The sequence below is a fragment of the Anabas testudineus genome, chromosome 22 (genome assembly GCF_900324465.2).
Source record: "Anabas testudineus chromosome 22, fAnaTes1.2, whole genome shotgun sequence".
NCBI lineage: Eukaryota > Metazoa > Chordata > Actinopteri > Anabantiformes > Anabantidae > Anabas > Anabas testudineus.
In genome coordinates this window covers 9,356,983-9,379,903 of record NC_046630.1, presented here as the reverse complement: position 1 = coordinate 9,379,903, position 22,921 = coordinate 9,356,983, and the positions used below count along the sequence as shown (strand labels likewise).

The following is a 22,921-nucleotide window of genomic DNA, read 5'->3' as shown; positions in this document are numbered from 1 at the left end:
GCACTCGAATAAATGTAAAACAAGAAAAGACTGCAAATGAGCAGGGGAAAAAAAAAAATCATTTAATTATACAGATGAAAGAATAAACATTTCGGCAGTTCAGCTATTGTCAGTATCCGCAATTAGGAAATGTTTCTGCATAATTGGTGACTTTGGCATTGTTCTGAGTGTGGAGGGGATAAAATTTTAAGTGAATTCTGAATCATTGCATTCGGCAGTGCGCACCAATTAGACTGCAGCAGAATTAGTACTAATGAACAATCTAATGTTAGTAGTTTTTTTTTGTTTATTATTTTACCTCCTCCTCGCTGCACTGCTATTCAGTACAATATTAACTTCACCCACTTCAAGCATAGAGATTATTTGGCAGTTTTGACCATTTGGTGAGTCTGACCAGCTATCACCATTTCTACTTTTCTGAGAAAAAAATGAACACTACAGATAAAAAAAGAAATAAAATTCCTGATAAAGGCAGTTTTCCCTCTGTGTGTGTGTGTGTGTGTGTGCGTGATAGTATTCAGGGTTGTGCCGTGCCCTGCGGTCCCGTTACGACTGTGTGCGTGCCAGCAGAGCCCTCTCCTCCTCTCCTCTCTCAGCTGCTATTTTTGCCCTGTTCTTATGTAAGCCGCTCCTGACGCGCTGGAGACAGAGGCAGAGTACAGAGCTGGGATGGTAAGAGCATCCCCAGCGGACAAACACACATACACTTGTGTGCACGAGTAAACACGTGCATGAAGACACACAAACACACACTATATGTATATGTAATATACAGTGCAAAACAGAAAATGACATGATCGTGGTGATGTGACACATACTGAGACAATCAACAGCAAACAGTCTGCACCTCGACAAGAATAATGATTCCAAGGTATATGTGCACATTGTGTAAATTTTGCAGTAACTTCTATCTATATTTAAAAGAATCTTTTCTGTTTCTCTTCTTAACTTCCATCTTATTATCTGTACTGGAGCAGTGCATGATCACTTCATGGTTCTGGGCATGTTGTCAGAGCACTGTGACTGTGATTAAAATTTGTTAATTATCAATAAAATTGCTGCAACATCTTCAATTCTCTGTCCAGAATAAAGTAACTTTCCCTTTTCTGCATGCAGTATATTTGTAAGAAAGTATTAATTTTTCAGATGCTGCACATCTTTAGTCAGAGAAAAAGTCTCCATATGTAATGATTTTTAGTGAAGTATGGTTCATCATTAATTTTTAATGCCAACAAACTGATATTAAGATGGAAGCTGTTTTGGTTATGCTCTTTTTTTTTTAAATTTGTAACCATTTTTGTGTTTTCTTGCTCCCTTGTACTTATTACTACTTATTCTATTACTGTTCTCACCCTTGTTTTTTTATTTAGTTTTTCTCCCATATTGTTTCAATCAAGAGTGAGTATTTTTTTTCCATGCAAACTGAACTTGTGCATATAAATGATGAGAATTAGCCTTATGAACACAAGAAGGCTTGTCAAGGAGGAAATAAGTTATAAACTTAATATAATCAAATGGACACGCAGACCCCCCATTTCCCCCAACACCAACCCCCATGCTGCACACACGTGCCACAATCTCCATAAATTAGAGCTGTCAGTGTGTGTGAGGGTTTAATAACTGACACCTGGTAATGAGCAAGCCAATCTAAGCCAACCAGGGGAGAGGCAAGAGGATGGGTTAGAAGTGTGGGGGTGGCAGAGGTCACAAGTCAGGGGTCAGGGTCAGCTCCTATGGGGTTTGGCTTTAGACGTTAGGGGCACCCCTAAATTGAGGGATGTGGTGACACAGGGGGACACTGGGGTACCCCAACAGGGAATTGGCGTGTGTCGCAGCCACCTGGGCTGAAGATATTATATAAAAGGAATATTCATGCTCATTTCAGTAACCGCCACCAGCATGACTTAGCAGATGGAAGACTACTTGATTTATGTATATTTTGTATTCTGAATGTGCGCATGTATACTAAATCTGAGACACATCATTTCTATATATATATATATATATATATATATATATATATATATATATATATGCTACACAACACAGCCGAAAAAAAAAGAAAAAGCTCAAATGACATTTTATTTCCCTGCTTGATAAACCAATAATATATCTACATACATCTATATCCATGCACACACACACATATATATATATATTATGTATATGTATATATGTTTTTTTTGTTTTACTATGTGATTCCACCAGTGTCTGTATGTACGTGCACACATTATTAAATGAGGACTGCCGCATCGGCCATCTTACTTGTGCATTTGTGTCTATCAGCGTATGCCTGTGATGCCTGTTCACTGACGCAGCATCAGCAGCCCACACCATAAATACTGCATGGCCTCAAAAAAATAGAGGATGCAGGGAACGAGGGAAGAGGAAGGAAAGGAGAGGAAAAGAACTGAGGAGGAAACACAGAAGAGGGGAAATATGTCGGCTGTTTAGATGAAGGGAGGCAGGAAAGGGGAGCAAAAGAAAAGATGGGAAAGCGCAGAAGAAAGGGGGAAGGGAGGATGAGGAGGAGAGAGAGATAAAAGAGGAGTGAGTGGATGCAAGTGTGTTTGTGTGATGAGCGGATGGCCTCAGGGAGCGGTCGACTCACTGCACTGCTCTGCGGATGTGCTGACGGGCTCTAGGCCGTTTGCTCACTCTTTCGCCCCTCCGCTCCGCTCACTGCAAAGAGGACAGGGGTGGGGGGCAGGTGAAAATGGTGAGGTGGAGAAGGGGAATTCAGACAGGAGAAAGCGGCAAACTGGGAAAGAAAGGGGAAAAACTGATGGGGGAAAGAAGTGAAGGGTTGAAAATCAAAGGAAAAGGGAGAAGAAGACCTGATATATTTAAATAGGTTAAGCTGTGGTGGTGGGTGAATTTGGGAGTACTAATAAAAACATAAAGGGATGAATTGACACTGACAGCAAGATAAAGATGTGGCCAGATAAAATAAATCAATCCTCTAGTTGGTGCTTAGGTGATGGGGGTTATAGGGAAAGAAATGAGGCCTACTGACGTCTGTAATAAGGAAGTATTCAGACAACAAACTGACATACCATTGGTGCAGCTGTGTGCACCCTCTGCATGTACTGTGTGTGTGTTTTGCCTACTCACATGTATGCACAAATGGAGTAAAGCTGTCTGTGAGTAGGCATAATGAGCACTTGTGCATAATGTGAAGCGAACAGTATGCTTGTGTATGAAAATGTGCGCTCAATTGTTCTGCAGCGTATGAAAGAACAGCAAGATGTGTTTGCAGTGATCATTCGAAATACATCAAATCATGGTTCCAACCGTCATGATGACACAGAGCTGATGTTGCCCTCTGACATGCAGTTGACATTTGATGCTGAGAAGTTCGTCTGCGCTCACAAATTTCCATGCCCTCGTGTGTGAAGGTATGTTACTGATGAGTTGTCATAACACAGACATAAGAAACTTATTATATGGGAGCGTGTAGAATGGGGGGTCTTTATGCAACATCCCAGAGAAGCCAGCAGATTGAGACTAGTGTTGCTGAATATGGAAAGAGGGCACACAGCAAAGGCTGCTGGGAGTTTCTGATTGGCTGCTAATGTTGCTATCCAGGCCAGGATTGGTGGAGCTGACGCAGCCCGACATCACGTTGTCGGGACTAAACCCTTTTGAACTGAGGCAACGCAGAGAGGCACAGATCTCGAAACACACACACACATGTGCATACACACACTTGCAGATACACACCCACATACACACACGCTAAAAGGACGTATTGCATGCAACTGAGCATGCATCTATACATGATATTTCCGCATGCACTCCAACATAATTTATATATGAGTCAGGATGAGCTTTGTGTTCATACGTGTCAGGAGAAAACAGAATGTTCCTGGGCTAGTCGCCATATGTGACGATCTCTAGCGAATCTGCGTAGTTAAAAGGGAAGAGAGCAAACTTCCTTAATTTCTCCATTCTCTTTTAAGCCTAGCTCTAAGGTGGACAGAATAAATTGGAGCTTAAGCATGCGTGAAGGCACAGCCAGCGGGCCCCTTTCCACCACTCCACGCCACATTTGTCAAATCAGAGGAATTTCTGCTGCACGTGAACCCAGAATTGGAGAAGAGAGACACGGCAGAGATTCGCATTTAAGTCACGCACACACTCCCTGCCAAAAATATATATATATTCTGTACATTAAAGTTTGGAGTTATTTCGGAATATGTTGGTCTTAAAAAATAAAACAAGTAGTGCAGTGCATAGACAATAAGCTGCATGCTATTAATAAAACATGAGATGAGACAAGGCAGTGAGTCAGGGGAAATGCATGACTACTCTTTTGGCCTCACTGCTTTTGCCCCATGGTGTGTCGGCTCAACTTTGCCTGTGTCTTTGCCGGTAGTAAGACATGTCTCTGCCACTGGCTACGATAAAGAGGAGAAGAATCTCTTCTGATAGGAACGATGTGGTTCTCAGATAAACCTCAATACTCAATGGCTTCTCCTACCTCTGCCTCCTCTCGTAAACCCGCCTCTCACAGAACAGGTAATGCGAAACACATAGTGTACGAAAACAGGCATCTGATCTGTGAGATTATGCATTTTGATCGGTAGCTGTAAACACGGCTGGCATTTTAGTGTATTTAGGTCACAGACGATCATGACAGATGCAAAAGAGATGACAGGACTGTCATGGGCAACGTCACTGAGCCTGGTTTAAGACTGAAGGTTGGGCCTATGAATCTTTCATCCATCTCTGCCCAACTTGTCATGCCCCTCCCTACATTCAATATGAGTGAGCAGAGTACCTCTTTGCCTCTCCTTTCTCTCTCACACATACATGCACACACACACCCTCCCTGTGCCCTCCCGATGCATTAATGTTCTTACATCACCTCCTCCAGTGAGCAGAGAAAACAAGAGAGCAAGAGACTTGAAGAGCTGAGAGATGGGTCATGGGGGATGGGGACAGAGTAGACAGGTGGGGTAGAAACGTGTGCTATTAAAGAAGAAGAAGAAATGCATATATGGCATGCTGTGCAAAACGTGTAACATGGGAATAAGGATCAGAACCCAACCACATAACCCTGTTAATTATTTGATTTAATTAGGTAAAAATGAAACACCCTCACAGCAATTCCCGTGATTTACAATTTCAATTTACAAAAAGCGCACAGTAAAACAAAAATTCACAATCACGTAAAGCGAATGACAATGCTGCCTCATGTTGGACTAGGTACATTCCATGCGTATGCTCCAACACACAGAGATTTTTTTGCAGTTGGGGTTTGAACATGCACCACACTGGTGTGTCTTGCCATGGATGGCTGGATCTCAGACACATTAACAGTGTCTGGCGTTGACTTACACCCCTGAGACCTCCCCCACCGCAACGCACACACAGACACACACGTCTGGGCATCATCCTTCTGCTCTAATACACCCCGTGCCCCTTGGGTCGGTCTGATTTGAGGGCGACTTTTGGGTTTGTGTGAATGTGTATGTATGCTGCTACCTTGTATAGGATCGTGGTTCTCCCAAAAGTGTTTGAGCAGTTCCTAGAGGCTGATGTCTTCAGGGGAGAAGACCACTCTCACCACGTCAGCGTGACCTGTTACACCTAAGGACAAGAGAAGAGAAGAGAAACCAACTTATATTAATCAAAAATTGAGTTGTATTTCTTTTCTTTTCTTTTTAGGTTTATGTTTATGATATCTAGTTGACCTCTCTCTTGTCCTTTTTCCTCTCCCTAAATTTTTTGCAAATCCTGGACACACCAAAATCAACGTAGAGAAGCCCACATGAATATTTTTATGGTAAAAAAACTGCCCGTTCAACTTTGCAAAGTGGAGCTTATGAATAGCATGGATGTACGTGTCATTGAGTGTATGTGCCACAGGCGGAAGACATTCGGGTTGAATACACGCAGAGTTCTGTTATTGCTTATGGCACAATAGGAGAGAAGAAGAGAGAGTGACTGAGTGAGTTTCAGATGGAGGGAGAGAGAGAGAGAGAGAGAAGGCACAGTAAAGGTTGGAGCTTATGGTGGAGGTTGCCAAAAGCACACAGACATTCGCTCCTGTCTGCAGCTGCCAGGACCCCAAAGCTTCAACAAGCTGCCTAAAGGCATTCTCAACCTGGAGGTTGCTTTTGGTGTCACATGCAGGTACACACACACACACACACACACACACACACACACACACACACACACACACACACACACACACACACACACACACACACACACGAAGCTGAGCAGAAAACACCTCACGCAAACATATAGTAAATGTATCGTGAATGTAAATCCAAAATAAATCCAAAGGTGTTAGTTTACACGAACAGGTGTAGATTCAGGTACAGTAGATTGGCCCATACATATAAATGCATCAGGTGCATTTTAAACAATAGTGGAAATGCTGCCAAATTCATGCATCTGGCCTGAGACCCACTTTCTGTCTCAAGCACTCAATCTTGTGCCAAAAGAACATAGACGACCTCACCCGTTTAAACAGTTCTAAATGGGCAGACTTTTTAGTGCATATGAATGTTTTCCGGAGCAGAGGTGTATAAAGTAAACAAGTTCAATACTTGAGTTGAGATTTTTCTACAGCTAAAAGTACCCTTTCTTACCAAGGAAGTACTAAAGCAGCATGCTCTAATTTTTTACTGAAAATACAAATGTAAAAGTACTCCACTAAGAAAATTGTGTGTTTTAGCAGTGTTATATTTGCTGCTGTGTTTAAGTCTAGTGCAGGTAAATTTGACAAATTCTCAAAGGTGAAAATTGGGACTAAAAGCTGCTGTTACCTACATGCTGTGAAACAAAAACAGCAGTCAAGGTGGGGCTGATTTTTACCGCATTACAGTGACAGAAGGTTAATCCATAAATGATACACAGACAGTATTTTATGTGATTGTATGTTGTACATACACACAGTCTCTCACATGTGGGAGTTCATATATTCTGCTGTGGTTAAAGCAAGCAGTTAAAGGCTAGCAGCTATAGCACAGGAAAGTCATGAAGAATGATATAAAACACAATAAAATCCCCAAAATACAAATGCGAAGTGGCAGCCATGGCTTGTTGAAAAAGGTGACTATGCTTCATGATTTCCCACACTTGTTGCACTGCTAAAGCTGCTAGAAATTTTGTGTTTTGCTGAAGGACACTTCAGCAGGGTGAATGGCCTTCTGGGTGATGACCGCCTCCCAAATCAACATGTCCCCCTGTTGCCCTTTTTTGTTTAATTGGTCCTATTGTTCAAAACCATAATATGTGACTTCATGAAGTGGAGTTTCTCATACAATCAGATTAGGTACAATTAGCTATAAAAAACCCATCTTTAGCAGCACATATAGCAAAATCATTTTAGCTGCAAATCTTCTGCTCACAGTATTCACTACTCTCTATCACACTTCATGAAACGCAGCACTGATTGTCTGAAATATTACAACAATCCGACCTGAGAGACAAAGTGAAAAACTGTAAACTGTTAGTGTTGGGAGTACAGTCATAGCACAATGCCGATCATGTGTAGTGTGATATCAACAAGTGTAATCTAACACTGAATTCTAAATCAATCCTTGCACCAGGCTTCTGCAGCATACTGCATGTCGAACTCTATCAAACATTAAGGCTGAAGTAGTGTGATGTTCAGTGCCACTGCAAATATTCTCTAGCAGGAAGTTAAGACTGGATTGTTGAGTAAACAAAACATGACCTAAGAAAATCATAATTTATTTTGTATTAGGCTAACAGTCAACACTGGCTTCTTATAAGTATGATCACAGTCTTTTCAGGACATTAACCCGTAGTTAGCTGTCTAAACACTGGCAAACCAGGAAATCATGATACGAGTCATTTTGGAGATGATCGGCAACAGGTTAGAGCATCACCTCTTGAATCTAGATCACACTGTACTGTAAAGTAGCCAATACAAAAAGATGCCACTTGCTAATAACACCTCATTTTCTTCACCTCTCATCTGTTCTCCCAAGAAAACCTCGACTGCACCTGAACTTCTCCTACTGCTGTCTGTCAGACCATTCACCTATCTGCCTGTCCTTCCATCCTTCCCTGGCTCTGCTGACAGTTCCATCATCCCCTTCTTTCTGTCCATCCGTCTGTCTGGCCAGCTGTCTGTCCTGTCCTGGCTGTGTTGACAGCTCCTTGGTCTCATTCCGTCGTAGTGTTCTGCTCCGTCATGGCCACTGGAGCGACGCCTGCACTCTCTCAGACGATGGACAGGCAACCATTCTTTCTCACAGTTCTGTTCAAAATTTCTTTCCCTTCAAAAGTTTATTTTACTCATTCCCTCGCCTGCTGCAGCTCAATCTCTCTGTCATCTTTGTCCATCTCCATCCTTCTCTGTAGCTGACCATCTTGTTGCTTGGCAGCTGACAGAAAGAAGGACTGAAAGGCTGATAGATAGGAAACATACAATCCCTTGAAAGTCTCTGCTCAGAAAGTCTGCCAGCAAAGCCCAAAGCATCTTTCCCCTCATCTCCACGTCCCCCATGCTGTGCCTGCACCTAGACTCCACGTTTCTCTGCAATGAAGTGCCCTCACATGGCGCAGCTTACGACTCCTAAAATGCGAGAGAGCCTAGACATCTTCATTTGAATTATATATCAACGGCCTACATGATCTATTTGAATCCCATGAAGAGGAAAACAAAATGAGAGAACTTCAGAGACACAGACAGTTGGCCAAACATGTTAAAATGTCTTTGATAGCAAATACACAGAATTCAAGCTTGTATATTTAGTATCATGTTTGCCAAATCATAGTCTCAGGGAAAGAAGCCCATTTATGGCGCTTCATGCACAGTAACCTCTGTTGGTAAAAACGCTGCAGTACAGCACAGTACAGAGCCCAATCCTTACAAGTAGGTCATGGTAGGGTGGGGATGGGGGGTACAGCCCATCTGGAGCGGTGCATTCTGAGTAGATGACTGCAGATGAAGGGAAGGTGCTGAGAAGATGAGAGTGCTGTACTTAAAACACCATTTCTGCCTATGTTTTGCTTTCTTTTCTCTCTTGATCCTTGACTCATCTTACAGAGAAATGTCCTGCCAACTCAGTTCACCTCCTCATCAGAAGGCAGCACGATTGTGTAACATACCGTATTTCAGTGTGTAACAGTTGTAAATACACAAAAAAGGGCAAAGTGTGATACCTGTGCAGACCTCGTGGTATGTGGGGTTGGCGGCAAAGCCAACAGTGTAGCCCACCTGTGTGGAGAAGACCCCTGTCCAGAAACAGCCAATAGAACATAATCGAACATAAAGACAGAATGCAAACACAAAAAAAGCACAGTATTAATTCTCCTGTCCTGCTGATCACAAACCAACAACAGAATTTCCTACTGTGTTACTTCTGATTAAAAAAAAAAAACATATGCAGTATATCTGTTATTATGTTATTGCACCCAACATGATTGTCTCCATGTCTTCTGGAAAAGGCTCCACAGTGGGATTCCCATTGACTGCATGCTTCTCTGTGAAGTGAAACAGTGCACAAATATGTTATGACCTTGTAACACAGAGTCTCAACAGTACAAATTACAGTATGCAAGTAAAGAGGCCCATTAGCTGCTTTAACTAGGCCTCATAGGTCTGCACTTCGTTACAGGCTGACCCAGGCCAACGGATCAGAGCCAAAGGCTTCTGTGCTGGAAGACATTTAAGAGATTACATGGCTTTGACTGCTGTTCTATCCCTGCTGTCCTCTCCTCAATACCCACAATTAAACGCAATCACACAGTAATTTTCTGATGTCTCTCTTACTCTACTGTATGTCTTTGATTAGAGTGCATGAAGTGCGAAGATCAGCACCCACAAAGTGCACAAGTGATGATGCGTTAGGGGCACACGTCCGTATAACCCTGCATGCAGGGGAAGGCCTCTCAAGCCCTCCTAATCTTTGCTGTGTTAAAAATACCCAATAAGTAAAACAAACTGGAGTGCTGAGAGGTGGCAGGGGGGTGGCACTCTACTGCCAACTGTGCTGCATAGAATTAGAGCGCTAAAAAGGAAGTGTGTGTGTGTGTGTGTGTGTGTCTGTGTAGCCCACAGATGCGTGAGGAGGATTAGGGTTTAAGAAGACTGAGGTGACTTAGCGTGCAAATCTCCACTAAGCAAGGCTGGTTTTTACTGCAACCACTAATATTAGTCTACAGATAAACAGGCCATGGGATACACTAAGAGCTTAGGCACAAACCAATAATGGATTCCTGCACAAAGTTCAATGTGAACTGCACTGTGGCCAGTAAGAGATCTAATGACATTGACCTGAATAAAAACAATCTTTAATCTGATACAGACATAATTCATTTTCTAGATAGGCCTGGGATCATATTGAACTGTGACAACAGGCCAAAAACCAAGAGCTACCTGCGGTTTATTACAGACTTAACGTGATTACTGTAATACCACAGAGTACAGAGGCACTGTAAAAAAAAAAAAAAACAGTTTTGCCATGCTGGGACTCCAAAGATTAACAAGTGTTTTGAAGAATATAGGAAGCAAAAGAAGCACCATAGCACTTGAGCTGATAACGGTGTGCCACCTTAAGGGCACTTTTTGATATTAGACAAAATTGTTTGTTTTTTCTGTGTAATAACAGATTGCAGAAGCATAAAGGACTTCTGAAATGTCACAGAGGCCTGGCTGCCCTCAGGCAGTCCCTTCCTGCCCTCCTGTTGTGCGATGGTTCTGTCTTTTAGCAGCAGGTTGTTTGGCACTACCAGGTCACATTCATGGGAGCAGTCAGCTGCAATCAAAGTGTATCTGTGTCAGTGACTGTACCGGCTAAACACCCTAAGTCCACGGGGGTGACTCAACGTGGGGGAAGACAGCAGAAATCTTCATCCCTTTCTGTGCATTTCTCTGTTCGTTCTTGCCCTCTTGATCTCCGTTCCTGGCCAGAGAGATAAAAAGTACTGAAGTTGTCAAAAGACAGAAACTGTAAATGAGAAAGTCACAGAGAGAGAGAGAGAAGTGTGCGATAGAGGAGGAGGAGTGGGAGGAGGAGAGATCAGCCTGCCAAAACAATAAAAGGAGTAAATAGCCAGTGAGAAGCAACAGATGAGGGTAGCAGAGAGGCAGTGAAGGATTATTTTGGCTTTCAGACCACCATGCCTTTGGGCACTATATGAAAAGACCAAGCACTCCATCCAAGAGAGAAAACAAACAAGCAAACAAATAAACAAACAAAAAAAGAGAGGTATAAATGAAGACAGCCAAGAACACGCCGACACAGCACTGTCCAGAGAAGCCAACACAGAGCCAAGCTTCCCCACCCTCTCGTCTCTCTCAGCTGCTCTCCATCTTCACTTCACACTCTCTTCCTCACACCACCTTCCCATCATCCCTCACTCTCCTCTTATAAACAAATGCACACCGCAAGAACGCAATCAGCCACACAATTGTTCGCACACCAACCTCTGCTGTGGGTATTTCTCCCATGGAGCAGCTGGCAGAGGTCCAGGCAGTGCCAGGCTGGCTCCTTTCACTGTGGCTATCCCAGCATTCCCCCCTGCCAGCCCAGCGCCCACACCCCATTCTGCCAGAATTACCCCACCTAACACACACAGACAGAGAAAAAACTGGCTGAATACCCTCACTACGCTGCCTCACTACGCCAGCAAAAGAAAGAACAGAGGACGACAAAAAACAAGCAGGGAGGGTGACTGACTGTGGTTACAAAAGAAGAAAACAGGCTGAATATGGGGAAAGGATTCATGAAAAGGATTTTTTTCTCCAACTTGGATGAGATATGGGCGTAATGTCTTTTGTGCGGCTTTGTTTTCGAGGATATCTGAAAAGCGCAGTGCAAGCTATACAGTACAGCAGGACCGAAGTGGAATACTGTGGTCAGCTTTTGTTGTTATTAGCTTGGTGGTTGTAGGCGGCTGGACCAGAACCAAACATCGGACACGGCGCCCTGCCACGCTGCTTGTATCGTGGTTACCATCAGTCAAGGACACAACAATCTGTTGCTTAGCGGATAATAACATCTTCTTTCAATGGGTATTTAGTGTGCTACCCTCTGGTTCTACCAGTTGTCCTGTGTTTCTCACCCGTAAAACTGAAGTCCAAGTGCTGCTGCCCCCTCATGCAGAGGCACGGGAGAGGTTCTATCCATGGATGCCAAAATTGGCGACGGAAAGGTCGATTTCCAGGCTGCTCTGTTTGTTTCCTTCCAAAACTCAATTTTTTCTCTTTCCCTCTCTCTTCCCTTTTCCCTCCCTTTCACTATTCCTCTTTCTAGCTTCACACAGGTTGGCAGAGAGTCAGGCACGAGTCGTCGGAGGAGGCTGGAGCTTTATACCGGTGCCAACTACCCTCTGCTGTATGGGTGGATGGGTAGGGGTGAGAAGGAGTGGGGCAAAGGAGGGAAAGGGAGGGGAGAAAAGAGGCAAGGCTGGTAGGAGGTGGTCCAGTTTTAACAACTGCAAAGGGTAAGTAAAGAAAATGATGCTGCTGTGGCCTTAAAACAATCTGCCCAACTTGGTACGGTGACATACATAAACAAGAAGCTGTTTCTGTTCAGGATGGAGAAATTGTCTAAACTCTGGAGTATAAACCTTTCAAGCCATCCATGCATAGCATACATACTGTATCCTAGCAATGGAAACAGTTGCTATGGAAAGGACTACTATAGCGCGGGCTTCATTATCTCAGCAAGATGGAGTCGCATCCTGCTGGGGTCTGCTCACATGTCTATAGGTCTGTAGGCTGTTCTGCAAAAAGTCGATCAGTGGTTAGTTTTCTGTCCCACTTGATCCCGACTTGCTCTGAGGTCACCCATAAGTAATGATAACCTTTTAAGATCAAGGCGGCCACAGATTGTGGAGGCCAGGTCGTGCAGTTGCTCTCAACGGATAGCAAGACCTCCGGGCATGATGGGAAATGCCTGGTTTTCACCAGATCTACGATCTGGTTCAAGTGTTGGCTCAACAACAGGACGTTTTAGAGAAATGTTTTGGTGTCATTTTTATCACTATGAAGATCCATTTTATTACAAAATAAATGTGACTTAATTAGACAACGAAGGATTTTTTTTAGATTGCTAAAATAACATCTGCACAGATGTTGCAGCCCTGACAAAGCAAAATTCTGCATATCTTGGGTTTTTACTGACAGATTGTTATACATTTATAGTTTAATCAGCAAAGTGGCATGATGACTGTGTTTTATTATAATATAAATTCATTTCATGTCAAATATCATATAATTAAACCTGAAACACACCATCTTGTGTGTAGCTTTTTTAACAACAAACCATAGTTACTGGAAACCGGAGTACAAAATAGAATTTTTTTAATCCTGTATCCGACCCCACAGGATGTGAGTATTTGTTACTTGCGGCACAAACAGCCGCTTGAAGGACGATGGGAAAACTTAGAAACTGTCCCTCTTCATTGCAGCATCTTGTTTCCGCCCCCTGCTGCCGCCGCCTGCTCTTGTCTGTTTTCCAGGCGAGGTGCAGTTCATCTCGAACAAGCCTTATCTCAAAAGCTGACATGACGAGAACGAAGGGGTGGGCACCCAACCGGTCAGCATGAATGAATTTTACTTTCACACTCTCTCTTTGTATACATACCACAGAAAATCCATCCATTTTCTGTACGGCTTTCTCTCTTTGGTGTCACAGGGAGCTATCAGTGCAGACACCGGGCAAGATGCATGGTACAATATTCAGGGTGTCCAATTCCACTGACTGAGATTGAAACCAGAGCACCTGAAGGAAATCCGTACAGGCCTGCGCACGATATACAACTTCACAAGTTGGATGCAAACAAAAAGTGTTCCTTCACTGAAGCAGCAGTGCTAATCACTGAGCCACAGTGCTGCCCATGAGCAAATAGCTTTCATTTATTTATCTACTACTTCATATTTTTAATTTGCATGCTATCCCAGTCACATATTTTCTTTGCAAAAGTCAAAAAAGGAAGGGCATCTGGAGAGAGCAGAGATGAGAAAACAACAGAGAAATAATGCCAGAAATATATCTTCGCCATGAACCTGCTTTAAAGAGTTATAGGGAAGCATGTTACAGAGATTGATTTTAGTCAGCTGACCTCCCCCATCCTGTTTGGAAGAAATATTGGCAGTCTACCCTGCACTGACTCAAAATAATAGCTACTATGCCCCTACCATGTAGCAATCTGCCACTGGATCATTCTTGCCAAGGTCACAGCGTACATTATACAGACTGTAGCGTAGAAGGGAATGTAGGAGCACCTGGGCGTCTGAACAATGAACAAGGAGCTTTTTTAAAATAGTGCATGAAACAAGTTTTAGTGATCTTGATTGGATGGGGGTGACAAATGTGGGCAGTGACAAACAAGGCTGGGACTGCACAGGGCATATGTGGAGACAGTCCTTGCGATGGCTAAATTACTCATGCTTATTGGCCCACATTGACAAGCACAGATACATGCAAGTCCAACACACATACACACTAAAACAACCACGTCTCCACCTAAGCTGCCCCCCATGGTGAAAGGGGAGGAACAGATTTCTGCCATGCGGAGTCTCCGAGCTGCTTCGACAGACGGAGCAGGAACTTACGACGGGGCGGAGCCTTCATGCGCATAATGCCCAGATGGGCCCCTGGACGCTGCAGCACTGCTTCCTCTTATGAACTCACACCCAGTTCCCACAATGCACTTTGTGGATGCTCATATCTGGATAGGTGATGACTGGGAGTTCAGATTGCATTATGTTTCTCGCATATGCCTATGAGCCTTCCTGTACCAGAATAGTGAGATTAAAAAGTTGAATAAATAGAAAAGACAGACTGAAATGTGAAAGAGAGGTTTGACTAGCTGCTACAAATCAAATATGAATCACATTATAAAGAGGCAAGCAAAAGAGTCTAATGTGGGGAAAAAATGTTAACGACCAATCAAAACCTCAATCTATACCAACAGATATTAAGGTTTTAAACACAACATGTCAAACACCATATTTTCTCTGAATGCTACAATAGCTCTGACAGTGCTGAGAACTTGATCCACAAAGATTTGTTTTATCCTGGCTTAATCATCAACTGTTCATAACACAATCCCACCATACGTCCCAACAGGCTTTTGCTGATTTTGTGGCTGCATTAGAGATTTGATTACTGTGCCCTAACAGACTAAAACGTAGTTTAGCAAATGTCTTGGACATGCTTGGATATACAGTTAAACATGCTGTATTAGGTCCCCAATGGTTCCCGACAGCCGAATCTCAAAGGGAAGGAAATCACTGTTGATGAAGGAAGTAAATTTACACTGTGTGAAAATATTCTCTCAAGAATACTTAATCCAATATTCACATGACCAAAGTCTGTTTGTTGGCATCTTAAGAAAGTTCACAAGAAAAAAAAAAGCATCACACTATACATATTCATGCTGTCAGGCTCTCTTGGGGTCATCTGGCTTCTCGGTGCCTAACACTGGTTGTCCTGAAGCCTGGACTTTCCTATCAGACTATGAGCATGTTCGTGTCTAATTTGGCTAAAAGAGAGTCAGCTACACGGTACCATGGAATCCAGCGTTTTGTCCAAAGATAGCTTGACAACCTATTAATCTTGCTTCATGGTACAGGCCCTTGGATGCATCCAACAGACACACTACATGTTTGACTTCATCAAGGGTTGAGTCAAGATTGACTGACAAAGACTGTTCTCATGTCATGTATTGTTTTCTCTGCAGAATAGAAGCACTAGAAGCCTTCAATCATTTATTCATCACTAGGAAAACTGAAGTTTTAGGTGCAGAACATGTCTTAAAGCCATGACGACATGCAGATTTTGGTAGGCTGAGGTGCCGGCATATGTTGTCAAGAAAGTGTATCATCTACAGCAGCTGTTGTGTGTGTGTTTTTTTCAGCATCCGTGTGTCAACATACTTTCACAGTACTTAAACATAAATCAAAAGCTGTTCTCCAACTTACAATAACAGTGAATGAATTAGTCAGCTGGCCTACTGGGCACAGGTTCAGGGATCCAAGTAATCAGGAGCCTCAATATGAGGTGAGCGTTTATACTGTATGTCTTGTTTAAAGTCCCACAGCTCAGTAAAAAGACTCTAAATGATGATAACACTTTTCAATTAGGTCCAAAAAGAGACACCAGTCCCTATAAATGACGTGTAGTATGCACCTTCAGTACTACATGAGGACATGTGGGAGGGGTAGGGGGTTTCCACCTGTCTCCGTCCTGTTACGCGTTTTCTCATTTCAGTAACGACTAAAGATTTGAACATTGAACTCCACTGCATCTGCAATTATTAACCTGCGTAATAAAACCGCGGGTGATAACTCTGTGATTGTTTTTTTCTAGATGAACTGATGTGATGTGCAGCTCCATGGCTCTGGCCAACACTACATGTCTCCCACTTTTACCTGCCCTCGACCATTTCCTCCTCTTTTCCTTCCAGAGCGCGCTCTCTGAGTCTCACCTGCCAGTAAGTCCGAGGGGACACAGCGGGGTGTGTTTGTGATTGAGAGAGAACAACTGTGGAAAAGACTGGGTCTTCCGGGATACCTCCATGGCGCCACGCTGTTGCGTTTCACAGCGGGGACGCAAGAGAGAGAGAGAGAGAGAGAGAGAGAGAGGGGTGGAGGGACCACGGCGAGAACGCCATCAGTATGAATATTCATCGTGCGTGGGCAACGCGTGCAATGCATATTAACTAGTCAAGGGGTTAATATGACTTTGGCACAAAAGCCTACAGTGCACCGTGTGCGGGAACGAAATTAAATTTAAATAAATATCCACACCGTTCGGCATGCAAATGAGCTCTCGCCAATTATTCTGTAGGAGGTGCTTCTGGTTTATCAGTGTGGGGTATGGATATAGGGATGGCAGGGTTTCTTTTGTGGTTCATATTACATCTGGGGACGCATGTTTGGGGTTAATCTGCATAAGTAACAATTTAAAGAGGTCCGACTGTGTTAACTTGAGGCATCTGGAAAGATTCATCTTCCTATAGTTCTAGTACTGGTGATGATGGGAACTTAAAAGTACAAAAACTCACATGAGGACAACCTTTTTACGCCTTCCACCTTCTAAAATCACAATCAAGGGATCTGATGATAAATCTCACACTTTCCTTCAAGTTACCAGATTATGTAGTGGTATTTTCAGGCCACACCAAGAGCATCATCAGTGTTGTAGTTTACCTGTGAGGAAATTGCAGTTTGAAGCATTCAATCACTTTTCAAACAAAAAAATTCATATCACCTTACACTGAAAATGTTAATTTTATATACCAGTGTAAGAGTTAGTTACATGAATTGCAGAAGAGTTGGGAATCATGCTGGCCTATTCGTCAAAGACATACTGTATAACAAAGATGCCCTCCATTAATAATCTGAAGGGTTGCTGGCCAGGTCACACTCGGAAGTGATTTCACTGCTTTTGTGCCTGCTTCTTTTTTCAGTAGCAGCCTGGCCAAGCGACTTGATAGTAATGAGGATGATTATTTACATGTGGGAACTGGAACTTCGTGTGCACGCTTTGAACCAAGCAATCTACCTGTAACAAAGCATTCAGGGCATTGTTCCTATATCCTGCAAGCCAGAATAACATCACACCGTGCTGCAATTCCCCTTTCCTCTCTCTCTCTCTTCCTCTTTCTCTCTCTCTTATCTGCTGGGGAAATGAAGCTCAATCACCTGCAGAGGAGCTGAGGGCGGCACAGGGGACTTTGCAATGCAAATGCCAGGTAATTACCCGAAAGCTAGGAGAGTGGAAGCACACAGATGAAAACAGAGCAGGCAAAGAGTGAGAGAGGAAGAGAGATACACAGAGAGAAAGAGATGAACCAAACACTGGTTTCAGATGCCTGTTGATGCAGGATGATTGGGGTGTTTTGGAGGTGTGTGGAGATGTACTGTAGGAGGAGGAAGGGGGAGATGGAAGGAGGGGATGAAAAGGTGATGAGAGCCACATACATGCATACAGAGATCCCACGGTCTGTGTTAATTTTCTCCCCCTGCATGTGTCTGATTCTAATTCAGAAGAATATCTGAATAAAACCATTTCTTGCCTGAGTGCAGCAGCAGTTTGAGGAGAAGTGTGTGTGTACACTTGCACAAGTGCTTGGGTGCGTGTGTGTGTGTGTGTGCTCTTAGGTGTGTGTATATGAGCCTGTGTTGTGTGTTATCCTCTCTAATGGGCACTTGTGTGTGTGTGTGTGGTGGGTGCATGCATATGTTTGCGTGTGTAGTTTTGTGCGTTGTATCGGAGGATTTAGTGAGTATGCCAGCTTGCAGCTGTTTGATTGTCAGTGAGCGAGAGCAAAGAGATGTGCAGATGTGAGTGAGTATCAAAGAGATTATGAAATGACCTGGCATTAAACACTGCAGTCGATTTTAACTGGGTATCTTGGCACGTTTAGCCCTCTGTTTGAATGAGAGAAGGCTGGAAAGCTGTATGTTATATAGCTTGTGTAGAAAGTTTAATGCAATTTTATTTAATAAACCAAAATGCCTTATTTGTAATTCAGTACAGGACTCTAGAGTTTGTTTGTTTGATTGTTTGTGTGTTTGTGGAAGATATTACCAAGCAATAGTGTGACTCACAAGCAGTTTGCAACTCGGCTCAATAGCTGCCTCTGATTAACATCTGAACAGAACAGGAGCCAGCCAACCAGAAAACTGTTTTGGCGATTTAGTGTAATTGTGGCTTTGCTAAAGTCTCACTTTGCCTAATTAGAATAATAAATCATGCCGCCTCGTTGTTTTCAAAGGGCCCTCCATCGTCTCGCCGAAGCAGGTGGGATTGTAGGATGGTGTGAAAAAACAAAGGGGTTGATTGCTCGGCTGAAGATACAGTCAGTTAAAAGCAATTATAAGAGCACCGACAAGTAGAGCTGCTACTTTTATTTAACTGTTGAGTGAAATTTGTCAATAGAATTAAATAATGAAAATCCAGAATCAGTGGTTAATGTCTTCAAAATGTCTCAAGTTTTCCAACAACAGAGCAAAATGCAAATCAAAACCTTTTTTATCTTTTAATTTCATCAAAACCTGTAACAAGCGGTAGCAAAACAGAAAACACTATATTATTTAATACTGATACATAACATACTGTATACAGTGTTTAGGCAGCCATGCCACTTTGCGTATTGTCTCATCTGAAACAATCAGAGTCTATACTGAGTTGTGATGCGCCTCAGAGATAGTCTTGTCTTGTTCTCTTATTAGAGCCATGTGGCATATTATTTTAACGCGAATCTTGGATTTGTTATTTCAGTCGTTTAAATCATTTCATTTAATTTGTTCAGAGCTTTTGGTTCATTTTAAAATGTTTGTAGTGTAAGTGGCGCTTATGTTGTAAATCTGTAGGGCCCCGTGTGACTGAAGTTTTTTTATAGAGTATTGCAGGGATTGTTAGTGACTTGATTTTAACTTTAATAAACCTTTTCCAATATTGATCATTAGTAGGAAGAGAAGCTCTGCTCTAGACATAAATTACTTGGGACATTTTCTGCTGGATCCTTCTCTGCACAGATATTGAATCTCTGTTGGACGTTGTTCCTTTAATAAAATGAACTTGTTAAGCCCTACACTTTAGTTTCACATATAGTTTTGTAGTTGTGGTAATACATGGCCTTCATTATCCATTATCGTAACCGCTAAAATGCTGGAGCCTATATCAGCTGTCATTGGGTGAGAGGTGGGGTGCACCCTGGACAGGTGACAACCACAGACACTCACATATACACCTATGGGCAATTTAGAGTTACCAATAACCCTAACTCTAACCTAACATGTATGTCTTTGGAAGTGGGAGGAAGCCAGAGTGCCCGGAGAGAACCCACGCAGACACAGGACCAACACGCAAACGTCACATACAAAGGCCGTGGATTCGGGTCCTTCTTGCTGTTATGCAGTGCTAACCACTACACCACCTTTGTGCTACAAATATTTGTATTACACAATGTTATCAAATTTAATAAAATATCTGGGAGAATTAATTTTTGTCTGCTGTAGATAATCTGATGGTGTTGTTACACATTACATTACAATGCTGAATAATTTAGATCATGTTTTTGATAGACGGCCACAATATTATACTGTTCTTTCATTACAAGTAAAAAAAAAAAATGCAGTAAAATATTTGTTCAGGTAAATGTAAAGAGGTAGAAAATGTTCTCTCAAGCATCAAATCTATTATGCAGAATTGCTTCTTTAGTGTTAGATTGTTGTGCTTTTGGATGATGATTATAAGTCAGGTGGCAGGCAACGTGGGGGACCACGGCGTGCTGATCCCTGGCTTTGTAAACTGGCTCCAGGGACATGGAATGTCACCTCACTGTCGGGGAAGCGGACTGCTGGTGTGGGAGGATGAGCAGTACCAGTTCTCATTTCTCCTTTCATCCATGCACGGCACTGGCTCTGGAAACTAACTCCTGGATAGAGGGCTGGACTGCTGGGGTGTGGCAAGGGAGGTGAACTGCTGACTCGGACTTGGGATATCATTGGACGGTGGAAGGAACACTTTCAAGAAGTCCCGAACCTGACTGACATGTCCCCTGAGGAGGAAGCAGAGTCTGAAGTGTTCGGGGGAAACCTCACTCATATCCCTGGCAGAGGTCTCTGAAGTAGTTAAAAAGCTCCTTGGTGGCAGATAGACTAGATACCTGAGATTCATCTGGAGGTGCTGAAAGCTCTTGACATCATTGGGCTGCCATGGGCACACCTCTGGATTGCTTGACTTGTGTGGTCGTTACTATAATTATAAGACAGGACTGTATCGATAAACTGTTGACCCTTAAATCAGAACAATGCAGACTCTTGACTGTCCTGCTACACTCCTGCTTCTTTGTCAATTTTAGAGGTTCACTGGTCAGAAATCCCATGATGATACTTTAACCCGTTCATGGAAAAACGTCTTACTGGCTTTTATATATGCATTTGTATAAGATTGATTACATATTATTTTTAATGTAATTCTTACCCTGATGAAGGCCTTAAGCTGCAACACGTTGGTGTTATAATAAAGTTGTTCTACAATCTGTAGTGAAGTAAAGTGGAGATTTGAAGAACAGTGGAACAACTCTTTACTTTATTAAGGTTACTTGAGGGGTTTTGGGAGTTTGCTGAATTAGTCTATATGTGTTTCGCAGACCCTTAAAAGTGTTTTGTGGGGGTTACAGTGTGAGTAGGCGGTGTAGGGGCTGTTAAGTGTGATAGTTTAATTCATAGCTTATGACGTGGTCCTTCACTCGAGCATGACCTTCAGCATAAACTGGGGCAATTTGCACCTGTAACTGTGTGTAGCTGCTTTATATAATGTTGGGTCACAACAAATTACATATTTGATTTGTTATGCATTTAAAGGTGAGTGAAATGTAAAATATATACATGTGTGCACATGAATGACTGAATGACCACTAGGGCTATTTCACAAACATAAAGGGAAAGTAGATAGATACTGTAGCATATAGAAAGTAAGAGGTGATTCAGATTAGCAGAGTGCAGCTATATAACACCAGTCCACTTCCTCTCCCTCTAGCTCTGACACTCCACCCGTGCTAAGAGTGGCTAGGCTAAGCCACTCTTGCCCTACATACAGCCTAAACAGCAGATTACTGACTGTCCCTCTAATCCCATGCACCAGGGCATGTGCCACTGTCACCATGCACCAACCACCCAATCACCCTGCAGCCACCATCACAGTGCCTTCTGTTCCACTAGCTGTGCAAACCCCCCACCACTGTCTCTGACATTGCTCCTGTTTTTGGTTGGTCATTCTGGATTTAAATTTTTATTTTAAAATATCCAAATGAAGCCTGCTCGAAGTAAAAATATCTAAATACTAAATACTACAAAAAATACTTACATCTTTCTTTCCTTTCTGTCTCTCTCTCTTTTTCACTGTCTTCCCTAGCAACACCCTGTCCCATCCCCATCCTCCCAGCGCCCCCCACCCTCTCCTAGTTTTAACCTTCTCACGACCACCTGGCATGGGATAGTTTCCTCCAGTCTCTCAACCTCACCTAAACCACCAGGCCTGAGATTAGGGTTAATCTGGACCTTGTGTCATCCTGTATCTATCCACCACCCCCACATCCCCATTCTTCCCTCCCTCCCTCCTCTTTACCAAAGAGGCTTTGGTTTAAAATCCTTTTTTGTGAACCCCCACGCCCCTTCCAGTGTCTTTCTGCCTGCTGCCAACTGCAACTTTTCCTCCCGCGCCATATCCTCAGCCAATCCTTAAACAGTTACTGCTAGAACCTGTCCCCGAGCTATGTTGGTGAAGTGATGTGAGCAAAGGATTTTTGCATCGCCGTCCTCTTTAGAATAAATTTACAATTAGGCAAGAGCTGTTAAATTTTTCAAATGCACAATGCTAAATTGTGATGCTTGCTTGAATATTTGCATATAAGCAAGCAGATATATGACAGTGTACAAACAGTATATGTACATCTTTTGTGGCCATTCATGATAGTTTGTTTAATTTATTTGGACAAGTGGTTTAGATAAGAGTCAAAAGAATTCATCGTTCACTCTTCTGTCCCAGTCACCCGACCCCAGTGCACTCAGCCAGCCAGGCTCTCCCTGTCCCTCACCCCAAGGGCAGAGTGAAGGCTTGGAAGCTCGAGTTGGATGAAGAGACTCCACAATGGTGCAGAGAGCAAAGATGCATAGAGAATGAAGACAAAAAGGAGAAAGATACAAAGTGCTAAAGCCCCTTTTCATTTTTTTGTCTCCGGAAATAAATGGCAAATTCTCCCTCAAGCAAAGTCTCCTTTCTTAAGTTGAAAAGCCAGAAAAAAGCATTTGGCAGACAGAAACTGTTAGAATGGAGAGTGAGAGGTAGGGAGGCAGCACAAGATGTGGGCCAGCAATAAAATGCCTTATCGTGAGGGGCAGAGAGAAAGACCCTTGAGCATGAGAATGTGTATGGGATAGATGTTTTAATGAGAAAATGGC

At 42.9% G+C, this 22,921-nt stretch overlaps 1 protein-coding gene across 1 annotated transcript in view; it reads right to left on the bottom strand.

Annotated features, from left to right (window-relative positions):
* si:ch1073-358c10.1 (mitochondrial peptide methionine sulfoxide reductase) overlaps positions 1-16,663 on the bottom strand; it is a 28,700-nt gene extending 12,037 nt beyond the window's left edge. The window contains 5 exon segments of the mRNA XM_033325849.1: positions 5,491-5,595; positions 9,157-9,251; positions 9,411-9,483; positions 16,386-16,434; positions 16,604-16,663. Coding sequence (XP_033181740.1) covers positions 5,491-5,595; positions 9,157-9,251; positions 9,411-9,483; positions 16,386-16,434; positions 16,604-16,663 — 382 coding nt within the window.
* Between the last annotated feature and the right edge of the window lie 6,258 nt (positions 16,664-22,921).